At 34.4% G+C, this 24,476-nt stretch overlaps 1 protein-coding gene across 3 annotated transcripts in view; it reads left to right on the top strand.

The window, feature by feature from the left end:
• Positions 1–24,476, top strand: part of HDX (highly divergent homeobox) — a 185,792-nt gene that overhangs the window by 69,385 nt on the left and 91,931 nt on the right. For all 3 annotated transcript variants that reach the window (XM_011971350.1, XM_011971352.1, XM_011971351.1), the window contains one exon: positions 365–418. In XM_011971350.1, the coding sequence (XP_011826740.1) occupies positions 365–418 (54 nt within the window). The remainder of the gene's footprint in view (positions 1–364; positions 419–24,476) is intronic.

Here is a 24,476-nt window from a genome sequence, read left to right as displayed (position 1 = left end):
TGTATTCTAAACTTCTTGTAACTTCTTCGCTTCTAAAAGCATTGAATTTTTATTATAACAATTGTATTATCTATAGATTTTAAAATTTGCAACAGAGTCCCAACAATCGTAGGCCCCCCAACGATGCCTTAGAACCTTTTTTTTTTTTGAATTCCCAGAAGTCTGCACCACTTCTCAATTTTTTTTCACCAAGAAGGACCCTTTAAATCTGTTGAGTTCAATAAGGAAACAACATTTTACACATGGGGAATATGTTCTGAATGCAGATTTATCTTGAAATAGTGTGTGAAATCTTTGGTATTGATCAACATTCCAAGTACTGTCAATAAATAGCTTACTGAGATTCCATTTGTTGTTTTCACAGATTTCAGGAAACCTTACTGTGCCTTGGATTACAGGGTGTTCTAGAAAAAGAGCAGTAAGTAATCTTTCATTTAAAGCAGCAAATGGGTTTCCCCTTGTGCTGTTAGTAAGAATGCCATTGAGAAAATTGCCATCATATTTGTAAAGCTGGCAAAACTGAACCTTGATAGCACTACATTGTCTCAAAGGACATATTTCAAGATAGTAATATTTACATATACTGCAAATGTAATCTGAATTATAATGTAATAATCAGCACACCATATAATCCATGGGCAGTTTTCTCAGTTTTAAAAGTGACTCCAAAATAATTAATAAAATACGATTTTTTCTACATCTAATCAACCCAATTAATTTGATCAGACAATTGCATCATAATCAATATAAAATATCTCAATCAGTAATGCATAATTTACTTTACTGTTTCCTTTTAGTGCAAGTCAGTATTTAGAAATGATGAGTAATTAATGTTTACCAATCTTATTTTGTGCTCTAGCTTTCTGATACAACTGCTGTAAATTTTTAAATCTTATTATAACAGAACTTCAGTAAAATTGTGCTTTCTCGAAGAATCTCATTCATTTTTGTATGTAAGACCAATAAATCTGCATTTTGGCAAATATCCCAGGAGACTTTGATGTGACTGGTCCCTAGATAGGAAACCATTAAAAGGCTTTAATCATAAAAGATACATGAATAGACTTTTAGAAAGACAAATGATCCAAAGCAATCCCAAGCAAAAAGAATAAAACAGGAGATATCACATTGCCTGACTTCAAACTATACTGTGAGGCTACAGTAATGAACACAGCATGGTACTGATACTAAAACAGACACATAGACCAGTAGAACAGAATAAAGCACCTGGAAATAAAGCTGCACACCTTACAACTATCTGATCTTTGTCAAAATCAACAGAAATAATAAATAGGGAAATGACTCCTCGTTCAATAAGTGGTGCTGGAATAACTAGCTAGCCATGTGCAGAAGAATGATACTGAACCCCTATCTCTCATATGAAAATTAACTCAAGATGGATTAAATATTTAAACGTAAGACTGAAAACTATAAAAATCCTAGAAGAAAACCTAGGGAATACCCTGCTCAACATGGACTTTGGCAAATAATTTATGGCTAACTCACCAAAAACAATCACAACAAAACCAAAAAAGATAAATGGGACCTAATTAAATTCGAGCTTCTGCACCACAAAAAAAAATCACCAACAGAGTAAAAAGACAGCCTACAGAATGGGAGAGAATATTTGTAAAACATGCATCTGATAAAGGTCTAACAGCCAGAATCTACATGGAACTTAAACAAATCAAGAAGCTAAAAAACAATCTAACTAAAAATGGGCAAAAGACTAACTAAAAATGAACAGGCACTTTTCAAAAGAAGATATACAAGAGGCCAACAAACATGAAAAAAACATTGAATGTCACCAGTCATCAGAGAAATGCAAACCAAAACCACAATGAGATACCATCTCTCACCAGTCAGAATAGCAATAATTAAAAAGGCAAAACAAAAAACAAAACAAGACAAAAAGAAACACAACTGATTCTCCTCAGTCATTGGAGAAAATCAAATACACTGTTGCTGGGAATGCAAACTAGTTTAGCCACTGTGGAAAGCAACTTGGAGATTTCTCAAAGAACTTAAAATATAACTACCATTTGACCCAGCAATGCCTCTACTGGGTATATACCCGAAGGAAAATAATTCACTCTATCATAAAGGCACATGCAGCCATATATTCATTACAGTGCCATTCACAATAACAAGATCATAAAATCAACCTAAGTGCCTATCAGCATTGAAGTATATATAGTACATATACACCATGGAATACTGTGCAGTCATAAAAATGAATAAAATCATGTCTTTTGTAGCAACATACATGCAGCTGGAGGCTATTTTCCTAAATGACCTAATGCCAGAACAGAAAACCAGATACTGCATGGTCTCACATTTAAGTGGGAACTAAACGTTGAATACACATGATCATAAAGATAAGAACAACAGACACTGGGACTCACTAGATGTGGGAGGGAGAGAGGGGATGTGGGCTTAAGAACCACCTGTTGGGTACCGGGCTTATAATCTGGATGTGGGATCACTGGGACCTGAAGCCTCACCATTATTCAGTTTACCCATGTACACATACACTTTATAATAAGAGTTGAAATTAGAAAAATAAGAAACAAAAAGCAGGATAACTCAAGTTATTTTATAATGGATAGGATAAATAAAAATGAAGCTAGGACTTCAGTATTGGCCAAGTTTGTCTATATTCCTTTATCCATTTTCTTCCCCAAAAAGTAGAACTATAAACCATGAAAACAATGTAAGAGGCTACCAAAGGAGAATTCTGAAAGGATGAAAAAATAAAGTGCCCCTTTAGGGACTCCAGAAGTTACAGGACCTATAGGGTGTTTTGGTCCCCTCATTTAACACTAAAAGGCCATCCAAACCAGGAACCTCATGTCCCCCACCTTAGCAACACAAGAAAGCTTTGGTAAGCTCATTCCCCATCCCCATCTGCCACCAGTTGGAGCAGGCATGTCAGGAACAACATGAAGTGAGTCTGGCAACTTTGACAAAGAAGATTAACTGGAAGTTTTGTTGACAATAAGCAGCCAGGAGAATTACACTCCTTTCCCGCTAGACCAGGATATTCTCTCCCTAATCAGGAGACACCAGGCAATAATAACAAGGAAGATATTGACACAAAGAGTAGCTTAGTCTCTTGACTCCTGTAAGCAAGATAATTACTTCTTCTACCTAGACATACAAGTGGCTTATTGTCAACAGGAAGAGGGACCAAGCCACAATGAGCAACTAGTCCAGAAAGTGTGCTATGTATTCCTGAAGAATGGAGTTTCCATTTTCCACTGAAGGACATTAGTCTGTTGGGCAACACCAACGGGGGTAGGTATCTCCTCACAAGTTCCTGGTCTAGATGAGCTCTTTCTCTTCTCTTAGGTGGCACCAGTAGGGATTACTGGAAGCTCCAGTGGAACTAGATAAATCAAGCAGATGAAAATAACACCACAAAAGTTATGAAAGTTGAACTATTATTGGAACCATAGCCGATAAAAGTAGGCCAGGACTTGCATGCTAAACATAACTGGGTGACTGCCTGAAAAAATTTTTTTAAAAGCCAAGCATGATTGTGTGTGCTTATAGTCCCAGCTACTTGGGAGGCTGAGATGGGAGGATTACTTGATCCCAGTAGTTCAAGTCCAGACTGGGCAACATAGCAAGGTCCTGTCTCTTAAAAGAAAAAAGTCTCCTATGGTAGTGACAAAAGTAAACAGGAAACAATTGAAGATTGCTCGTTGAATTAAATTGTTACCTTTATTACTACATAATGTTTGCCTTTGTCTCTTCTTACAGCTTTTTACTGAAGTCTGTTTTACCCAATATAGATATAGGTACTCATACTTGCTACTGGTTTCTATTTGCATGGAATATCATTTTCCTTCCTTTAACTTTCATTCTATGCATGTCTTACAGGTGAGGTGAATTTATGTAGACAGCATATAGTTGGATAAATATATATGCATCCAGTACTGGAGGACCCACATAGAGCAATTATTACTAGATCTAAAAGGATAGATACACTGTAATACAATAAATGTTGAGAACTACAATATCTCACACTCAGCATTGGACAGATCTTCTAGAAAGATAAATAACAACAGCAACAACAAAAACAACAACAAAAACTCACAGTGCATTTAAACTGTACCATAGACAAACAAACAAACAAACAAACAAAACAGAAAAAAAACATTTACAAAATATTTTCATCCAACAGCTGCAGAATACACATTAATCAGCACATGGTGCATTCGCCAGGACTGACTATAGGTTAGGACACAAGACAAGTCTCAACACGTTTTTAAAAGTTAAAGTCATATCAAATATCTTATCTGACCACAGTGGACTAACACTAGGCATCAATAATAGAGAAACATTTGAAGCTATACAGATACATAGAAAATAAACAACATGCTCTTGAATGACTAATGGGTGAAGGGAGAAAATAAGAATACAATTTTAAAATTTCTTGAAACAAATGAAAATAGAAACACAACATACCAAAACCTATGGGTAACAGCAAAAGCAGTATTAAAGCCAAGGTAATAGCAATAAATGTCTACATCAAAAACTAGAAAAAATTCAAATAATCACGTTAAAATGCATTTTTCTTAAGTAAGTAGAAAATCAAGAACAAGCCAAATCCAAAATTAGTAGAAAGAAAGAAATAATAAAGATCAGAGAACTAAATGAAATGGAAAGTGAAAAATATATAAAATATCAATGAAACAAAAAGTTTTATGAAAAAATAAACAAAATTGATAAAACCTTAACTAGACTAAGAAAGAAATAGTGAAGACCCAAGGAAATAAAATCAGAAATGCAAAAGGGGATGTCATACTGGATACCACAGAAATAAAAAGGATCATTAAAACTACTATGAACAGCAACGTGCCTAAAAATTAGAAAACCTGAAAGAAATGAATAAATTCCTGGACACATATGACTTACTAACATTGAACAAAGAAGATATAGAAAACCTGAAGGGACAAATAAAAATAACAAGATTCAGTTAATAATAAAAAGTTTTCCAACAAATAAAATTCCAGGATTGAATGGCTGCATCACTGAATTCTACAGCACCTTTAAAGAAGAATTATTACCAGTTATTCTCAAACTATACCAAAACATCAAAGTGGAGAGAACTCTTCCTATCACATTCTATGTGGCTTGCGTAACCCTGATATCAAAAGCGTATAATGATACAACCGAAAAAGAAAACAACAGGCCAATATCACTAAAGAACATAGATGCAAAAATCCTCAATAAAAAACTAGCAAAATTAATCCAATAATATATCAAAAAATATGCCATGATCAAATGAGATTTATTCCAGGAAAGCAAGAATGGTTTAACATACACAATCAGTAAACACGATACATCACATGAATAGAATGAAGAAGAAAACATTATCTCAACAGACGAAAAAAAAGCATTTGATAAAATTCAATATCCATTACCTATTTGAATTCTTGATAAATTAAACATAGAAGAAAATGCTTCAACACAATTAAGGCCACTTATGAAAAATCCACAGCCTAAATAATACTGAATGGAAAAAAGGTGAAAGCCTTTCTTCTAAGAATTGGAACAAAACAAGGATTCCCACTTTTATCAATTCTATTCAGCGTAGTACTAAAAGTCTTGGCCACAGTGACTAGGTAAAATTAAAAACAAAAGGGCATCCAAATTAGAAAGGACAAATTAAAATTATCTGTTTTTAATAGACAATGTGATCTCATACATAGAAAAACTTAAAGACTCAAACACAAAACTCTCAAAACTGATAAGCAAATTCAGTAAAGTTGCAGGATACAACATCAACATACATATTCAGTAGCATTGTTATACATAACAAACAGGATGAGAAGGAAGAAGACAATGCTATTTACAATAACTTAAAGAAATAAAATACCTTGAAATAAATTTAATCAATGAGTTGAAAGACCTTCATTTAAAAAAACAAAACACTGATAGAAGGAACTGAAGTGTACAAAAATAAATAGAAGCACATTCCAAGCTCATGGACTGGAAGAATTAATATTATTAAAATGACTATACTGCCCACAGCAATCTACAGATTCAATAAAATATTTATCAAAGTACCAATGAAATGTTTTATGGAAATAGAGAAAATAATCCTAAAATTTAAATGGAACCAAGGAAGAGCCAGAATAGCCAAAGCAATACTGAGTAAAAAGAACAATGAAGGAGGCATCACACTACCAAACTTCAAAATATGCTACAAAGCTATAGTCACCAGAACAGCATGATTCTGATATAAAAACGAACATATAGAACCTTAAAACAGAGGAGAGAACATGCAAATTAATTCACGTACTTACAGTCAGATGATTTTTGACAAAGGTGCCAAGAACACTCATTGGGAAAAGAAAGCCTTCTATAAATGGTAATGGAAAAACTCGATATCCACCTGCAGAAGAATGAAATTAGACCTCCTCTTACACAAAAAAATAAAAATCAACTAAAAATGGATCAAATACCTAAATGAGAGACCTCAAACAACAAAGTTACTAGAAAGAAACATAGGTAATGTGCTTCAGGGCATTTTCTCAACAAATAGAACAAACAGCAGGTGTAGGAAAACATTTTATCAATAACACCTCAAAGGCACAGGCAACAAAAGACAAAATAAACAAATCGGATTATATCAAACTAAAACGTTTCTGCATAGCAAGAAAAACAACAGAGTTAAAGGACAACCTAAAGAATGGGAAAAATATTTGCAAACTTCTCACCCAACAGCAGATTAATATCCAGAATATTTTTAAAAGCTACAACATCTCAACAGAAAAAAATAATCAAAATTTTAAAGGAACAAATTATCTGAAAAGACATTTCTCAAAGAAGACAAAAAAAATGGCCAACAGTTATGCTGACATTATGCTGATTGGGCAAAAGCTGGAAGCATTCCCCTTGAAAGCCAGAGCAACACAAGAATACCTCCCACCACTCCTGTTCAACATAGTGCTAGAAGTCCTGGCCAGAGCAATCAGGAAACAGAAAGAAATAAAAGGCATCCAAGTAGGAAGAGAGAAAGTCAAACCACCTCTGTTTGCAGATGATGTGGTTCTATACCTAAAGAACCCCATAGTCTCTGCCCAAAAGCTACTTTATCTGATAAGTAATGTAAGCAGAATACAGGATACAAAAGCAGTGTACAAAATTCAATAACATTTCTACACAAAAACACCATCCAAGCTGAGAGCCAAATCAGGAACACAATCCCATTCACATTAGCCACAAAATATAAAATACCTAAGAATACAGCTAACAAGAGGGATGAAATATCTCTACAATGAGAATTAGAAATCACAGCTGTAGGAAATCAAATACGACACAAATAAATGGAAAAACATTCCATGTTCATGGATAGGAAGAATCAATATTGTTAAAATGGCCATCTGCCCAAAGCAATCCACAGATTCAATGCTATTCTGATCAAACCTATGACATTCTTCACAAAATTAGAAAAATCTGTTTAAAAATTTGTATGGAATCAAAAATGATCCCAAGTAGCAAAAGCAATCCTAAGCAAAAATAACTAAGTCAGAGGCATCACATTACTCGACTTCAAACTATACTAGAAGACTATAGTAAGCAAACTAGCATGGTACTGGTACAAAAACAGACACATAGACCAATGGAACAGAATAGAGAGCCCAGAAATAAGACTGCATACCTACAACCATCTGATCTTCGACAAAGTTGGCAAAAACAAGCCATGAGAAACAGATTCCACATTCAATAGATGATGCTGGAATAACTGGCTAGTCACATGTAGAAGATTGAAACTGGAACCCTTCCTTATACAATATTAAAAAAATCAACTCAAGATGGATTAAACACTTACATATAAAACCTAGAACTATAAAAACCTTGAAAGATAACATGGGAAATATCATTCTGTACGTAGGACTGAGCAAAGACTTCATGATGAAAATGCCAAAAGCAAGAATAATAAAACCAAAAATTAACAAATGGGACCAAATTAAACTAAAGAGCTTCGGCACAGCAAAAGGAACTTTCAATAGAGTAAACAGACAACTTACAGAATGGGAGAAAATATTTGCAAACTATGTATCCAACAGAGATCTAAATGTCAAGAAACTATAAGGAACTTAAGTTTATAAGCAAAAAACAACCCCATTAAAAAGTGGGCAAAGGATATGAACAGTAACTTTCGCAAAGAATATATACAAATAGCTAACGTGCATATGAAAATGCTCATAATCATTAGAGAAATGCAAATCAAAATCACAACAAGATATCTCACACCAGTCAGAATAGCCATTATTTAAAAATCGAAACAAAACAGATGCTGGAGAGGTTGTGTAGAAATGGGAACACTTATACACTGCTAGTGGGAGTGTCTATTAGTGCAGCCATTGTGGAAAGCAGTTTGGCGATTTCTAAACGAACTTAAAACAGAATTATCATTTGACTCAGCAATCTCATTATTTAGTATATAACCAAAGGAATGTACATCATTCTACTGTAAGGACACATACATGTGTATGTTCATCACAGCACTATTCACAATAGCAAAGACATGAAATCAACCATAAGTGCCCATCAATGGTTGACTAAATTTAAAAAATGTGGTACATATACACCATCAAATACTACGTGGTCATAAAAAAGAGGCAATATGGATGGAGGTGGAGGCCATTATCTTAAGTGAACTAACGTAGGAACAGAAAACAATACCACACAGCCTCCTTATAAGTGAAAACTAAACATGAAGTATATATGGACAAAAAGAAGGGATAACAGACAATAGTACCAACTTGAGGGTGGATGGTGGGAGGAGGGTGAGGATAAACAATCTACCTATCATGTACTATGCTTATTGCCTGAGTGACAAAATAATGTGTACTCTAAACCCCTATGATATGTAACTTTCCTAAATAGCAAATGTGCACAGGTATTCTTAACCAAAAATAAAGGTTTAAACGTAAAGTTAAATTTAGAAAAAGAAAAGAGAAAACGAGAAGAAAGACAGAAAGAGGGAGAAAGAAATTGTCAACAAGTGTATGAAAAATGTTCAACATTACTAAGTATGAGGAAAATACTAATCAAAACCACAATGTATTAACACCTTACTTTATTAGGATGGCCATTATCAAAGAGATAAAAAAAAAAATCACCAGTGCTGGTGAGGATGCAGAGAAAAGAGTTCTCTTATAAACTGTTGGTGGGAATTTAAACTAGTACAACCACTATGGAGAACAGCATGGAGGTTTCTCAAAGAAATATAAGTAAAACTACTATATGATCCAGCGATTCCACTACTGGGTATTTATCCAAGAGAAAAGAAATCATTTCATAGAAGAGACATCTCTACCAATATGTTTATTGCAGCACTAATTCACAATCGCCAAGATGTGGAATCAACTTAAGTGTACAACAACAGATGAATGGTTAAAGCAAAATGTGGTATATATATACAATTGAATACTATTAAACCATAAGAAAGAATTAAATTTTGTCATTCATGTCAACATTGATGGAACTATAAGACATTATTTTAAGTAAAATATGTCAGGAACAGAAAGTTAAACACCACATATTCTCACTCATATCTGAAAGCTAAAAAAAGTGATCTCATATAGGCCAAAGTAGTACAGAAAATATTAGAGGCTGGAAATAGTAAAACGAAAGGGATCATATGAAGAGATTTGTTAAAGGAGACAAAATTACAGGTAAATAGGACTAAGCTCTAGTGTTCTATACTACTGTACGATGACTATGGTTAACTATTAGTTATTAGTATCAAATAGCTCAAAGAAGGATACTGAATGTTCACAAAACAAATAAGGATGGATATGATAATAACACTGATCTGATCACTATACATGAAATGTATCAAGACATAGATATGTACCCCACAAATATGTGCAATTATTATTTTTCCATTTAAATATATAGCTAGTTTTTTTTTTAATTGTCCTTTTCATTGCAAAAAAACATGGACCTTTCTCAACTTTGTAGAATGTATGTATAAAAACCACGTACTTAACATTATACTTAATGGTGAAAGAGTGAATACCTCCCCACTAATGTCAAGTAAAAGTCATGGATGTCCCCTTTTACAATTTATATTCAACATTTTACTGGAGGTTCTAGACAATGCAAGAAAAATTTAAGGTATCCAATCTAGAAGAGAAGAAATGAATGTGTCTTTATTTCCAGAAGACATGATAATTTATGTAGAAAATCCCATGCTATTTAACTTAAAAAGCTACTAAGGCTAATAAGTGAGATTAACAAAATTACAGGATACACGTTCAATACACAAAATCCAATTGTGAGTTTATAAACTACCAACGTATAATCAGAAATTGAAATTTTAAAAACACATTTGAAAATAACATAAAATATGAAATACTGAGGGATAAATCTGACAAAAACTATGCAAAACCTCTGCCCTGAAAACTATAAAATATTTGTGAAAAAAATTAGAAGGATTTTAATGGGGAGATATGCCTTTTCTTTCCATGGGACAAAATTTCTAATATACTATCATTTTCCCCACAATTATTTATAGATTTAGAACAATTTTAATCAAAATTTCAGGTCACTTTTTTGTAGAAAATTACAAACTGATTTTTAAAACTTATATGGTAACTAAAATGACTTGGAAATAGCCAAAACAACTTTGAAAAAACATATAATTGACAGGATAACACTGCATGTTTTAAAAACTTATTACAATGCTATAGGAATAAAAACAGTGTATTATTGGAGTTAGATGAATAAATCAATGAAACAGGATACGGAGTTAGACAACTTATGTCTTAAAAAGTTGTGAATTCAATTCAGTGGAAACAGGGTAGTCTTTTCAACAAATGGTTTTATAATGATTGAATATCCACATGCAAAAACTGAATTTTGGTCCATAGCACACACCATATATAAAAATTAACTAGGACCGGGGCACGGTGGCTCACTCCTGTAATCCCAGCACTTTGGGAGGCCGAGGCGGGCGGATCACGAGGTCAGAAGATGGAGACCATCCTGGCTAACACGGTGAAACCCCTTATCTACTAAAAAATATATATATATACAAAAAATTAGCCAGTCGTGGTGGCGGGCACCTGTAGTCCCAGCTACTTGGGAGGCTGAGGCGGGAGAATGGCGTGAACCCCAGAGGCGGAACTTGCAGTGAGCAGAGATGGCGCCACTGCACTCCAGCCTGGGCGACAGAGTGAGACTCCGTCTCAAAAAAAAAAAAAAAGTCAACTCAAAATGGATCATAGACATAGTCATAGGAACTACAGTTATTTTACAGACCTAAAATAAAACATAGAGAAAAAATTGTGACTTTTGGCTAGGCAAAGATTACTTAGATTTCACATTAAAAGCATGATTCATAAAATAGCAAATTGATAAATTAGAATGTATCACAATAAAAAACTCCTGCTTCTCTGAAGACACTGTTTCCTTGGAATAGAGTGGAACTTCCTTACCTGTTAAAATACGTCTATGGAAAGCCTATTGTCAGTTAACTACTGACACATGTTGCGTCATGTATGAACCTCAAAGATATTATGTGATTTCTATCATGTGACAGAAACCAGATACAAGACGTCACATATTGTATGATGCTATTTATGTAAAATGTCCTGAAAGACACATACAAATTCATAGAGGCAGAAAGTAGACAAGTGGTTTCTGGAGCTAGGGATGGGAAAGTGAAGTAAATGGAAATGAACATGAGAGATATTATTGGGGAAATTGAAATGTTCTAATACTGATACGTGATGTTAGTACAACTCAATAAAATTATTAAAAATAATTTAATTGTACCCTTGAAATGGGAAAATTGTGTTATATGTCAAATGTACTGCAATGAAGTTATTTTATAGAAAGACAGGGTTATGAAAATGAAAAGACAAGCCCAGATAGAGAGAACATATAACAGAAGGTCTATCTGATAAAAGGATCTGTTTCTAGAATATACAAATAATACTCAAAAACTCGATAAGGGAACAAACCAGATAAAAAATGGCCTGAAAACTGAAAGGCACTTCACCAAAGGAGATATAGAGATGGCAAATAAGCAGATGAAAGGGTGCTTAATACCATTAATCATAAGGGAAATGTAAATTTAAACCACATTGAGGCAACTACACACACAGTAGAATGACTAAAATTAAAGACTGATCATACCAAATGTTGATGAGGATGTGGAAGAATTGGAACTCTGAGACTGCCAGAAATGTTAAAACACTCTTTAAAACAATTTGACAATTTCTAAAAGAGTTAAACATGCACTCATCCTATCATCCAGCTATTTTACTGATATGTATTTACCCAAGATAATTTATAGCACATATCCATACCAAGCCTTGCACATAAATGTTTATATCAACTTTATTTATAATAACCAAAACCTGGAAACAAACCAACTGTTTATTAACAGGTAAATGAACAAATCATGCATTTCTATATACGAAAAAACTACACAACAATTTAAAAAATGAACTGTTGATAGGCCCAACAACGTGAATGAATCTCAACATAATCATAACACGTGAAGGAAACCAGATTAAAAAGAGAGCACGTACTTGTTTGCCTTCATCTATATAGAACTATTGAAAATGCAAACTAGTAACCATAATCATTCATTGACTGATGAGACAGAAGAAAAGGAAGGGGAAAGTTGATTAACAGAAGGCATTAGAAAATGTTGGGGCGTGATGTTTATGTTCATTATCTTGATTTAGTGATAGTTTCTTTAGTGCATACACATATCAAAACATCTAATTGTACAGATTAAATATATGCAATTTATTGTATGTTAATTAAACCTAAATAAAGCTCTTAAAAACTATTCCTGAATTCGATTATTGGAGAACCCAGGTATTTGAATCTACTTCTTCATCTGTAAATCTTATGAAATGTAATATAGATCAAGTTTGTGTGATGAATAATTAGTCTTCAAATTAACAAGTACTGTAGGTGCAAAATACATATTGTATTTCAAATAATTACTATGATAAAAATAATATGTAAAATATTCCATTAATATTTTTTATAAATTCTGGTAAGGACACTTAACATAAAAGCTACCATCTTAAAAATTATAAGGGGCAAAATACAGTATTGTTAATTATAGGCATGATGTTGCACAGCAGATTTCCAGAACATACTCACCTTTTCTCGGCTTCTATTTTTAATATTTTTATTTTTAAAATCAAATTGTATATATTTAAGGTGTATAATGTGATGATTTGATATAGATATACTCAATGAAATGATTACTACACTCAAGCAATTAGCATATTTATCTCTTCACATAGTTGCCATTTGTTATTTTGGGGAGAGCACCTAAAATCTACTCTCTGAAATCACCTGAAAATATACAGCACAGTTTGATTAACTATTGTCGCTATGCTATACATTAGATCTCTATATTGATTTATCCTACGTAACTGCAACTTTATGCCTTTTGACCATCTTCCCATATCCCCCATATTCCCCACCCCTAATAACCATTGCTCTACTTTCTGTTCTACTTTCTACTTTTATGTGTTTGACTTGGTGAGATTCCAAATATAAGTAAAATCATGCAGTATTTTTCTTTCTGTGTCAGCCCTTATTTTACTTAGCATAATGTCCTCCAGGTTTACTTTTGTTGTCACAAATGGCAGTGTTTCTTTCTTTTTAAAGGTGGAAAAGTATTTCATTATATATACCTTAATTTCTTTATTCATTCATCAGTTGACAGGCAATTATGTTATTTTCATATCTTGGTTGTAGTTAATGACATGAGAGTGCAGATATCTCTTTGAGGTACTTATTTCATTTCCTTTAAGTATATAACTAGGAACGGAATTACCAAATTATATGGTAGTTCTATTTTTAATTTTCTGAGGAGTCTTCATACTGTTGTTCATAATAGCTGTACCAATATACATTCTCACTCACAGTGTATGAGAGTTTCCTTTTCTCCACATACACACCACTTGTGATCCCTTGACAGTTTTAAAAGTGTGTTTTTCTTAAAATTTTTTAATTTTTAATTTTTGTGGTATATAGTGTGTGTGTGTGTGTGTATATGTGTGTATATTATATATATATACTTTAAGTTCTAGGGTACCTGTGCATAACGTGCAGGTTTGTTACATATGTATACATGTTTATTGGGTGCATGAGATGTTTTGATATAGGCATGTAATGTTTAATAATCACATCATAGAGAATGGGGTATAACTCTCAATCATTTGTTCTTTGAGTTACAGACAATATAATTATACTCCTTAAGTTATTTCAAAATGAATTACCATTAATTTATTATTGACTACAGTCACCCTGTGGTGCTATCAAATAGTAGGTCTCATTCATTCTTTTTATTTATTTTTTCACACATTAACCATCCTTACTCGTCCATCCCTTGCACCTCTCCACTACCCTTCCCAGCCTCTGGCAACCATTCTTCTACTCTCTATGTTCATGCATTCAATAGTTTTGATTTGTAGATACCATAAATAAGTGAAAACGTGTGATGTTTGCCTTTCTGTGCCTGGCTTATTTCACTTAATGCTCTTCAATTCCATTCATGTTGTTGCAAACCCCTGAATCTCATTTTTTTTTTTCACTACTGAATAGTATTTCATTGTGTATATTTACCACATTTGCAGGATTCATTCATTTTCTGATGGACAGGTGCTTCCAAATCTTAGCTATTGCAAAGAGCGCTGCAACATAGGAGTGCAGTTATATCTTTGATATACTGATTGCCTTCTTTTTGGATACATACACAGCAGTGGGACTGCTGGATCATGTGGTAGCTCAATTTTCAATTTCTTGTGGAACTTCCAAACTGTTTTCCATAGTGGTTGTACTAATTTACATTTCTACCAACATTGTACAAGGGCTCCCTTTTCTCCACATCCTCATCAGCATTTGTTATTGACTGTCATTTGGGTATAACCCATTTTAACTGTGGTAAGATGATGTCTCATTGTAATTTCGATTTGCATTTCTCTGATGGTTAGTAATGTTGAGCACATTTTCATATGCCTCTGTCATTTTTATGTCTTCTTTTGAGAAACATCGACCCAAATCTTTTGCCATTTTTTTGTTCAGATTATTAGATTTTTTTTCTATAAAATTGTTTGGCTCTTTATATATTCTGGTTATTGATATCTTGCCAGATGGGTAGTTTGCAGATATTTTCTCCCATTCTGTGACTGGTCTCTTCACTTTGTTGATTGTTTCCTTTGCTATGCAGAAGCATTTTAACTTGATGTGATTCCACTTGTCCATTTTTGCTTTGGTTTCCTGTCCTTGTGTGGTATTGCTCCAGAAATTTTTGCCCAGACAAATTTCCTGAAGATTTTCCCCAATTTTTTTTGGTAGTACTAGTTTCATAATTTCCAGTCTTAAATTTAAGTATTCAATCCTTGATTTGATTTTTATCTATGGCGAGAGATAGAGGTCTGGTTTCATTCTTCTGCATATGCATATCCAGTTATCCCAGCATCATGTATTCAAAATATTGTCTTTTTGCCAGTGTATGTTCTTGGAAGCTTTGTCAAAAATGAGTTCCCTGTAGGTGTGTGGATTTGGATCTGAGTTCTCTATTCTATTTCATTGGTTTATGTGTCTGTTCTTATGCCAGTACCATGCTCTTTTAGTCACTATCACACTGTAGTATAATTTGAAGTCAGGTAATGTGATTCCTCCATTTTTAATCTTTTTGCTTAGGATAAATTTGACTGTTCTGGGTCTTTTGTAGTTCCCTGTAAACTTTAGAACTTTTTAAAAATTTCTGTGAAGAATGTCATTGGTATTTCAAATGGAATTGCACTGAATCTTTAGATTGCTTTAGGGAGTATGTACATATCAAAAATATTGATTCTATCCATGAACATGGAGTATTTTTTTCATGTTTTGGTGTCCTTTTCATTGTCTTCCATCAGTGTGTTATAGTTGTTATTATAAAGATCTTTCAGTTCTTTGGCTAATTCTTAGGTATTTAAGTTTATTTGTGGCCATTATAAATTGGATCACTTTTATTTTTCTTTTCAGATTGTTTACTGTTGGCATTTAGAAATGCTACCAATTTTTGTATGTTGATGTTGGATCCTGTAACTTTACTGAATTTCTTTATTCCTTCTAATATTTTCTTGTGGAGTCTTTATATAGTTCCAAATATAAGATCATATCATCTGCACACAAGCATAATTTGACTTCTTCCAATTCAGTTCAGATGCCCTTTATATCTTTCTGTTGTCTGATTGTTCTAGCCAGGACTTCCAGGACTATGTTGAATAACTGGTGACAGTAGATATCCTTGTCATATAGAAGATGTTAGAGGAAATCTTTCAGTTTTTCCCCATTCTATATGATACTATCTGTGGGTCTGTTGTATATGGCTTTTATTATGTTGAGATACGTTCCTGTGTTCCTTCTATCACTAGTTTTTTAAACAGTTTTATCCTGAAGCGATGTTGAATTATATCAAATGCTTTCAGCAAGTCAACCGAAACGATTGTAAGGTTTTATACTTTATTCTGTTGATATAATATTTCACTGTGCTTGATTTTGTATGTTGAAACACCCTTGCACCTTAGGGATAAATCTCACTCTGTTATGATGAATGATCTCTCTACTATATTATTGAATTTAGTTTGCTAGCATTTTGCCGAAATTATTTTACATCAATATTCACCAGATATATTGGCCAGTGGTTTTTTCTCTCTCTCTCTTTTTTTTTTTTTAAATGTTTCTGCCTAGTTTTGGTTATCAGGGTAATACTACCCCCATAGAATGAGTTAGGAAGTATTCCCTCTTTCTATATTTCTTGGAATAGTTTAAGTAGGATTGGTATTAGTTCTTCTTTAAGTGTTAGAATTCAGCGTTGAAGCCATTGGGTCAGAGCTTTTTGTTGTTGTTGTTTGTTTTTTGTTTTTTAATGGGAGGCTTTTTATTATGGCTTTGATCTTATTACTTGTTATTGGTCTGTTCAGGTTTTTAATATCTCCCTGGTTTAATGTTGGTAGATTATATGTTTCTAGGAATTTGATTATTTCTTCCAGATTTTCCAATTACTTTGGCATATAGTTGCTCATAGTAGCAACTGATGATCCTTTAACTTTCTGCAGTATCAGTTGTAATGTCTTATTTTTCATTTCTGATTTTATTTGTATTTTCTTTTTTTTATTTCTTAGCTTGGCTAAAGGTTTGTAAATTTTATTTAACTTTTCAAAAAACCAACTTTTATTTCATTGGTCTTTGGTATTGCTTTTTTAATTTCAAAATCGTTTATTTCTACTCTGATCTTTACTATTTATTTTCATCTACTAATTTTGGGTTTGGTTTGCTCTTCCTTTTCAACTTAATTTTTTCATTTTAATTTAATTACTTTCTATTCAGATCATTATTTCTTATACTAATTTTGCATTTGATCTCTTCTGCTTTTCTAGTTCTTGGATGCATTTTTAGGTTGTTTGAAGATTTTCTCTTTTCTCGATATAGGCACTTATAAAGTTCCCTCTTAATACTGCTTTTCCTGTATCCCACAGGTTTGGGCATGTTGTGGTTCCTTTCTCATTTGTTGCAAGGAATTTTTCACTTTTCTTCTTAATTTCTTCATTGACCAACATGTCATTCAGGAGCATATTGTTTAATTTCCATGTATTTGTATAGTTTCCAAAATTTCTTTTATTATTTATTTCATTGTCAAATAAGATGCTTGCTAGTTTTTCATTTTTTGAATGTTTTAAGACTTGTTTTGTGACTGTTCATATGGTCTGTTCTTGAGAACGATCCATGTGCTGAGAAAAAGAGTGTGTATTCTGTAGCCGCTGGATGAAATATTCATCCATTTGGTCTACACTGAAGATTATGTCTGATTTTTTTTGTTGGTTCCCTGCCTCAAAGATCTTTCTAATGCTGACAGCTGTTTGTTAAAGTCTCCAACTATTACTGTATTGGAACCCATCTCTCTCTTTAGCTGTAATATTTGCTTTATATATGTGGGTGCTCCAGTGTTGGGTTCGTATGTATTTTAATTTCTTATATCCTCTTGTTGAATTATCATTATATATTGACCTTCTTTGTCTCTTTTTATAGTTTTTGTCTTGATATCTATTGTGTCTAATATAAGAATAGTGACTCTTGCTCTTTTTTGATTTCCATTGGCATGGAATATCTTGTTCTATCCCTTTATTTTCAGCCTATATGCCTTTATAGATGAAAGATGTTTCTCGTAAGCAACAGATCAATGCTTCCTTTTTTAATCCTTTCAGCCAGTCTATGTCTTTTGATTGTAGGGTTTAGTCAATTTACATTCAATGCTGTTATTGACAAATTAGGACTCACTCTGTCCACTCTGTTATTGTTTTCTGGTTATTTTACCGTTTTCTCTTCCTTCTTTCTTTTTTCCATGTCTTCCTCTACTGAAGTTAATTTTGTCTGGTAATACAATTTAGTTCTTGTATCCAATGTATCTTTTCTTGTTTGAGGTTACCATGAGGCATTCAAACACTATTTTACAACCCATTATTTTAACCTGATAACAACTTAACTCTGCTTGCATAAACAAATGAGAAACAAGCAAAATGGAAACTAATACTCTCTCTATATATCTTCATCCCCCAACTTATTAACTTTTTTCTTTTTATTTATATCTTCTCATACTGAGTATGTCTTGAAAAGTTGTCATTATTTTTTATTGGCTCATTATCTATTCTTTCTACTTAAGAAACGAGTAATATACACATGACTGTTATAGTGTTATAATATTCTTTGATTTTTGTGTGTGTACGTACAATTACCAATGAATTATGTACCTTCAGATGTTTACTAACTCTTCATCAATATACCTTTTATTTTGATTGAAGTACTTTTGTCAGCATTTCTTCTAGGACATGTCTAGTGTTGATAAAATCCTTTAGCTTTTGTTTGTCTGAGAATGTCTTTATTTCTCCCTCATATTTGAAGGACATTTTAACTAGAGATACTATTCCAGGTTAAAAGTATTTTTTTTGTTGTTGTTATTTATTTGTTTTTGTTTCTTCCTTCAGCACTGTAGGTATTGCATGCCATTCTCTCCTGGCCTGTAAGGTTTTCACTGAAAAGTCTGCTGACAGATGTATTGGAGCCCTATTGTATGTTATTTGTTTCTTTTCTCTTGCTGCTCTTAGGATCCTTTCTCTATCATCGACCTTTGGGAGTTTGATTCTTAGATGCTTTGAGGTAGTTTTATTTGGGTTAAATATGCTTGGTATTCTATAATTTTTTTGTAGTTGGATATTGATATCTTTCTCTAGGTTTGGGAGGTTCTCTGTTATTGTTCCATTGAATAAACTTTGCACTCCTGTCTCTTACTCTACCTTCTCTTAGATTTACCCTTTTGAGACTATTTTTTGATCCCATACATGTGCTTTATTGTTTTTCCTTTCTTTTTTCCTTTCACTCCTCTGATTGTGTATTTTCAAATAGCTTGTCTTCATACTCACTAATTATTTCTTCTGTTTGATCAATTCTACTATTAAAGGACACTGATGCATTCTTCAGTATGCCCATTGCATTTTTCAGCTTAATAATTTTTGCTTGATTCTTTTTCATTATTTCAATCTTTTTATAAATATATATGATAGAATTCTGAATTCCTTCTGTGTTATATTGAATTTCCTGAATTTAGTTAACAGAAGTGTTTTAATTTTTCTTTCTAAAAATTCACATATCTCTGTTTCTCTAGGATTGGTCCCTGGTGCATTATTTAATTTATTTGTTAAGGTTATGTTTTCTTGGGTGGTACTGAAAGATGTTTTTCAGTGTCTGGGAATTGATGAGTTAGGCATTTATTGTAGTCTTCACTCTCTGGGCTTATTAGTAGCTGTCCGTTTGAGAAGGCTTTCCAGATATTTTAAAGGACTTGGGTGTTGTGATCTAAGCTGCATCTTCTTTAGGTGGCACCTGAAGCCTTTTAACACTGTAGTTCTTGCAGACTGGTATAGGTGCTGCCTTTAAGTCCTGGGCAAGGTCTGGGAGAATCCTCTGGATTACCAGGAAGAGAGTTTTGTTCTCTTGCCTTACTTTCTCCCAAGCAAACTGAGTTTCTCTTTCTGTTCTGACCCACCTAAACCTGAGGATGGGGTGACATCAGCAACCCTATGGCCATCAAGAGTATTACTGTGCTAAGTTCGACCTAAAGCCACTACAGCACTGGGTATCACCCAAGTCCTGCTGTAACCACTCCCTGGCTAATGCCCATGTTTTTAAAAGGCTCCAGGGTTCTACAATCAGCCAGTGGCAATGCCAGTCAGGCCTGTGTCTTTCCCTTTAGAGTGGCCAGGTTTCCTGGGTCCCAAGGTGCCAACTGGACACCAGGGACTAGAGTCCAATATCTTAGAAGTATACTCGTGTGTCCTTATGCTGGAGCTGAACTGGCACTCAGACACCAAGATGCAGTTCTTTCCACTCTTCCATTTTCTTTCCAAAGACAAAGAATCCTTAGCCCATAGCCACTGCCACCCCATACCACAAGGAATACTACCAGACTACCACCAATGTTCCTTAAGGACCAAGGGCTCTTAAGTCAGCTTGTGGTGAATGCTGCCTGGCCTGGGATTCTCACTTTAGGGCAGTAGGCTCTTCTCTGGACCAGAAGAGGTCCAGAAATGCTGTCTAAGTGTCCAGTTGGAATCAAGGACCCCAAGAACCTGCTTGGTGCTCAACCTGCCCGTGGCCGTGCTGGTACCTGAAGCCGGCAAGTCTCTGAGACTTCCCAAAACACTTGACATGGTACCTGGGTATCATTGCTTGTTATTCAGGGCCCAAAGGCTCTTCATTTAGCAGATAATGAATGCTTCCAGAACTGTGTTCTTTTCTTCAAGGCAACAGATTCTTTTCTGGCCTATGTTGTATCTAGAAATGTCATCTGGAAGCTAGGGCCTGGAACAGGGGCATCATGACTCTGACCACTGCCCTATCCTGCTGTTGCTGAGCTAGTATCCAAGATACAAGATGAACTCCTCCCCACTCTTCCCTCTTCTCTCCTTAAGCGAAAGGAAGGGGTCTGTTTTGGAGCCATGAGCTGTGCAGTCTAGAGTCTGGAAAGGAATGATGCCAGCACTCTGTTAACTGTGCCAGCTTTTGTCTCAATATGTCACGTGCCTTCCCCCCACGCCCAACCAAGGGTCCTTTGCGCCTTAGCCTAGTTTTGCACTAAAACATGCCTAAGAGTTGCAGTCTTTATGGTGTGAACTACCTTTCAAGCTTATTGGCCTCTTTTTATTATTTTTTTTTTTTGTTTTTGAATCTTTGATTACATAACTTCAAATGCCTTCAAGCTCGTTGATTCTTTTTTCTGCTTGATCAAATCTGTTGCTGAATCCCACTAGTGAAATTTTTAGTTCTCTTACTATTGGGTTGGTGCAAAAGTAACTGCAGTTTTCACCATTAAAAGTAATGGCAAAGACCACAGTTACTTTTGCACCAACCTAATACATACCTCAGTTTCAGAATTTCTGTTTGGTTCTTTTTCATTTATATCTCCTTGCTAATATACTTATTTTGTTCATGCATTATTTTCCCAATTTAATTCAGTTGTCTATTTGTTTTCTTTTGTAACCCATTCATCTGCTTTAAAATTATTTTAAGTTTGCTGTTAAGCAATTCATAGCTTTTCATTTCCTTAAGGTAATTTACTGGATTTTTTTTTGTTCATTTGATTGTGTAACTTTTCTCTGATCCTTCTTGTTTCTTATATCTTTTCATTGGTGTATGTGCATTTGAAAAATAACAGCCCTCATTTTCCTCTTTGGATTGACTTTGAATGGGAAAGACCTTCATCGGTCAATCCAGCTAAAGATTCAGAATTTTTGTTTCTAACTGACCCATTCAGTATTTTTTCTTTCTTCAGAAGCCCATAATATAGTGCTTTCTCTGTTCTCTGTGTTAATTCCATCAGCACTCCACACTGCAAAGGATATAAACCAGCCCCTTGAGGGGTACAGAGAAGAGCTGAGGACATTGGAGCCATGCTTCCCTCCTCTCTCATTGGAGAAAGGGCATCAATTCTGTGTGTTTTCCAGGCCTTGCATGTGGTGTTGGCCACAGCTGCCCCAAGCATCCAGAGTATGCCAGTTTCATCGATGTTCTGTGCGAGACAAATCAGAATCCAGCTCCTTGGGAAGTGCACTGAAAGGCCAAAAACACAGAAGCCTTGTTTCACTCCTCTCTTACTCTTGGAGGAGAGACTTCAGTTCTGCACCTTCTCCAAGCCATATAAACCTGTACCAACTCCAGGAAAGTACCTGTCCTCTTTGTTGTCCCAGCAATTTGACTTTACTAGATTTCCCAGCATTCTGTGTGAAACCAGACAAAAGCCGTCCCTTCAGGGAGTGCACTGAAAGTCAAGAGATATTGTATATATGCCCATTCTCTTTCCCTCTCCCAGTGAGGAGTCACAGTCTTCCTTGCCACTGAGGTTTGCAGGCATGAAGGAGAGGCAGATGCAGGTAAAGATAAATTGTTCTTCTTACCCATTTCTCTGCTGCTGATCTCAGTTTTGTGCTCATCTAGGGGTACCACAACTTCTTATCTGAATTCTGGACATCTTATAAAGGTGTTTTGTTACTTATGCATTTTTAAATCTGTGCTTATGTGAGGAAACAAGGACTGGGACTTTCTCTCTTTCTTTCTTTCTTTCTTTCTTTCTTTCTTTCTTTCTTTCTTTCTTTCCTTCCTTCTTTCTTTTTTTCTTTCTTTCTTTCTCTTTCTTCTCTCTCTTTCTCTCTCTTTTTCTCTCTTTCTTTCTTTCTTTCTTTCTTTCTTTCTTTCTTTCTTTTCTGGAGTCTCACTCTGTCACTCAGGCTGGAGTGCAGTGGTATGATCTTGGCTCACTGCAAACTCTGTCTCCCAGGTTCAAGTGGTTCTTCTGCCTCAAGCTCCCTAGTAGCTGGGATACAGGCGCCCACCACCATGCCCGGCTAATTTTTGTATTTTTAGTAGAGATGGGGTTTCACCACGTTAACCAGGCTGGTCTCGAATTCCTGACCTCAAGCGATCCGTCTGCCTCAGCCTCCCAAAGTGCTGGGATTACAGGCATGAGCCACCATGCCCAGCCAGGACTGGAACTTTCTGTTCTACCATCTTCCTGACATAGGGTGGGGGCTTATTTATAATTTTAATATTAATTACATGTTGAAATGATATGACTTTTGGATACATGAAGTTAAATAAAATAGGTTATTAAAACTAATTTTACCAACAACTTTTTACTTTTTAACTGTTGCTGCTAGAAAATTAAAGCCTATATATGTGGTTCATATTATATTTATATTGTATCACACTGGTCCACAATGCCACAATGTGCCACACATTGTCCATGATCTTAGGGATGCAATGGCAAGGAAAATAAGATATAATTCCTGCTCTCATGGAACTAATGAACTATGTCTAGTAGAAAGATAAATATTAATAAAATCATCATATAATAAATTTTAAAATGTCAATTGTGATAAGTGACCATATTGGTCACTTTCGAGGTTCTTCTAGAAACACATTTTATACAAACAATGAAATATGATCACCATCTCTGAAAAATTTTTCACCTCACAACCAAATAAAATCTTACCAGTATCAATGCCCCTCAGCTACATTCCACCAATAAATCACCAGTAGTTAATCAAGTTTGGCTTATTACTCATCACAGCAGAGGAAAACACAAACCATGGCGAAGCATGGCATATCTCGATAAGATGATGTTAGAAATAATCTAGTAGAAAACTTGGGCCTTGATTGGGTGATTTAGGGGAGGGTACAATGGAGTAGGGATTTATTCCTGATTGGATGCTGTGAGAAAGTGAGGGTAATTCTATTATTATTTTGTGTGTGACCTAACAACCTGTCTGGGCTTACACAAAGTTATGAAGTAGACTTATTTTGTCATTATCTGAAAGTAATATTGGTTTACACTGTCATCTGTGAGACTGTTTATGTCCAACAAGAAGACAAAGTAACCTCCCTATGAGTATCAAGCCATCTGGTAATAATATTGAGGCCTAGCTATGAACATCAAATCAACTTTGGACAACAGTGGCTGCTTCACTTCATAATGCACACTGTTTTTAGCATTCTATTCATTTAAAGGTTACATTCCACACATGTTATGCTAAAAGGTTATCTTTGTGGAAATTGTGGAAAAGCAAGAAAGTGTGGAAATTACTTACTATCAAATGGACAGTCTGTATCAGTAACGGTCCAAGCAAGAAAACAGAAAACACACCAGAGGAAATTTAATATAAGAGATAGTTTAGACAGGTTTTAGGAAAAACAAAACAAAACACGGAAGCAAACACGGTTTTAAAAGGAAAAACAAAACAAAACAAAACACAGAAGCAACAAGAGTATAAATGCAGAAGGCAGCTATTGTCTCTATGGCTAAGGAAACAAAGGGAAGACATTTAGATTTCCAGAAGCTACATAACATAGAGAAGGTAATCTGCTGAGCTGGGACT

Source organism: Mandrillus leucophaeus, unplaced genomic scaffold (genome assembly GCF_000951045.1).
Source record: "Mandrillus leucophaeus isolate KB7577 unplaced genomic scaffold, Mleu.le_1.0 Scaffold1213, whole genome shotgun sequence".
NCBI lineage: Eukaryota > Metazoa > Chordata > Mammalia > Primates > Cercopithecidae > Mandrillus > Mandrillus leucophaeus.
This window is presented reverse-complemented; position numbering and strand designations above follow the sequence as displayed.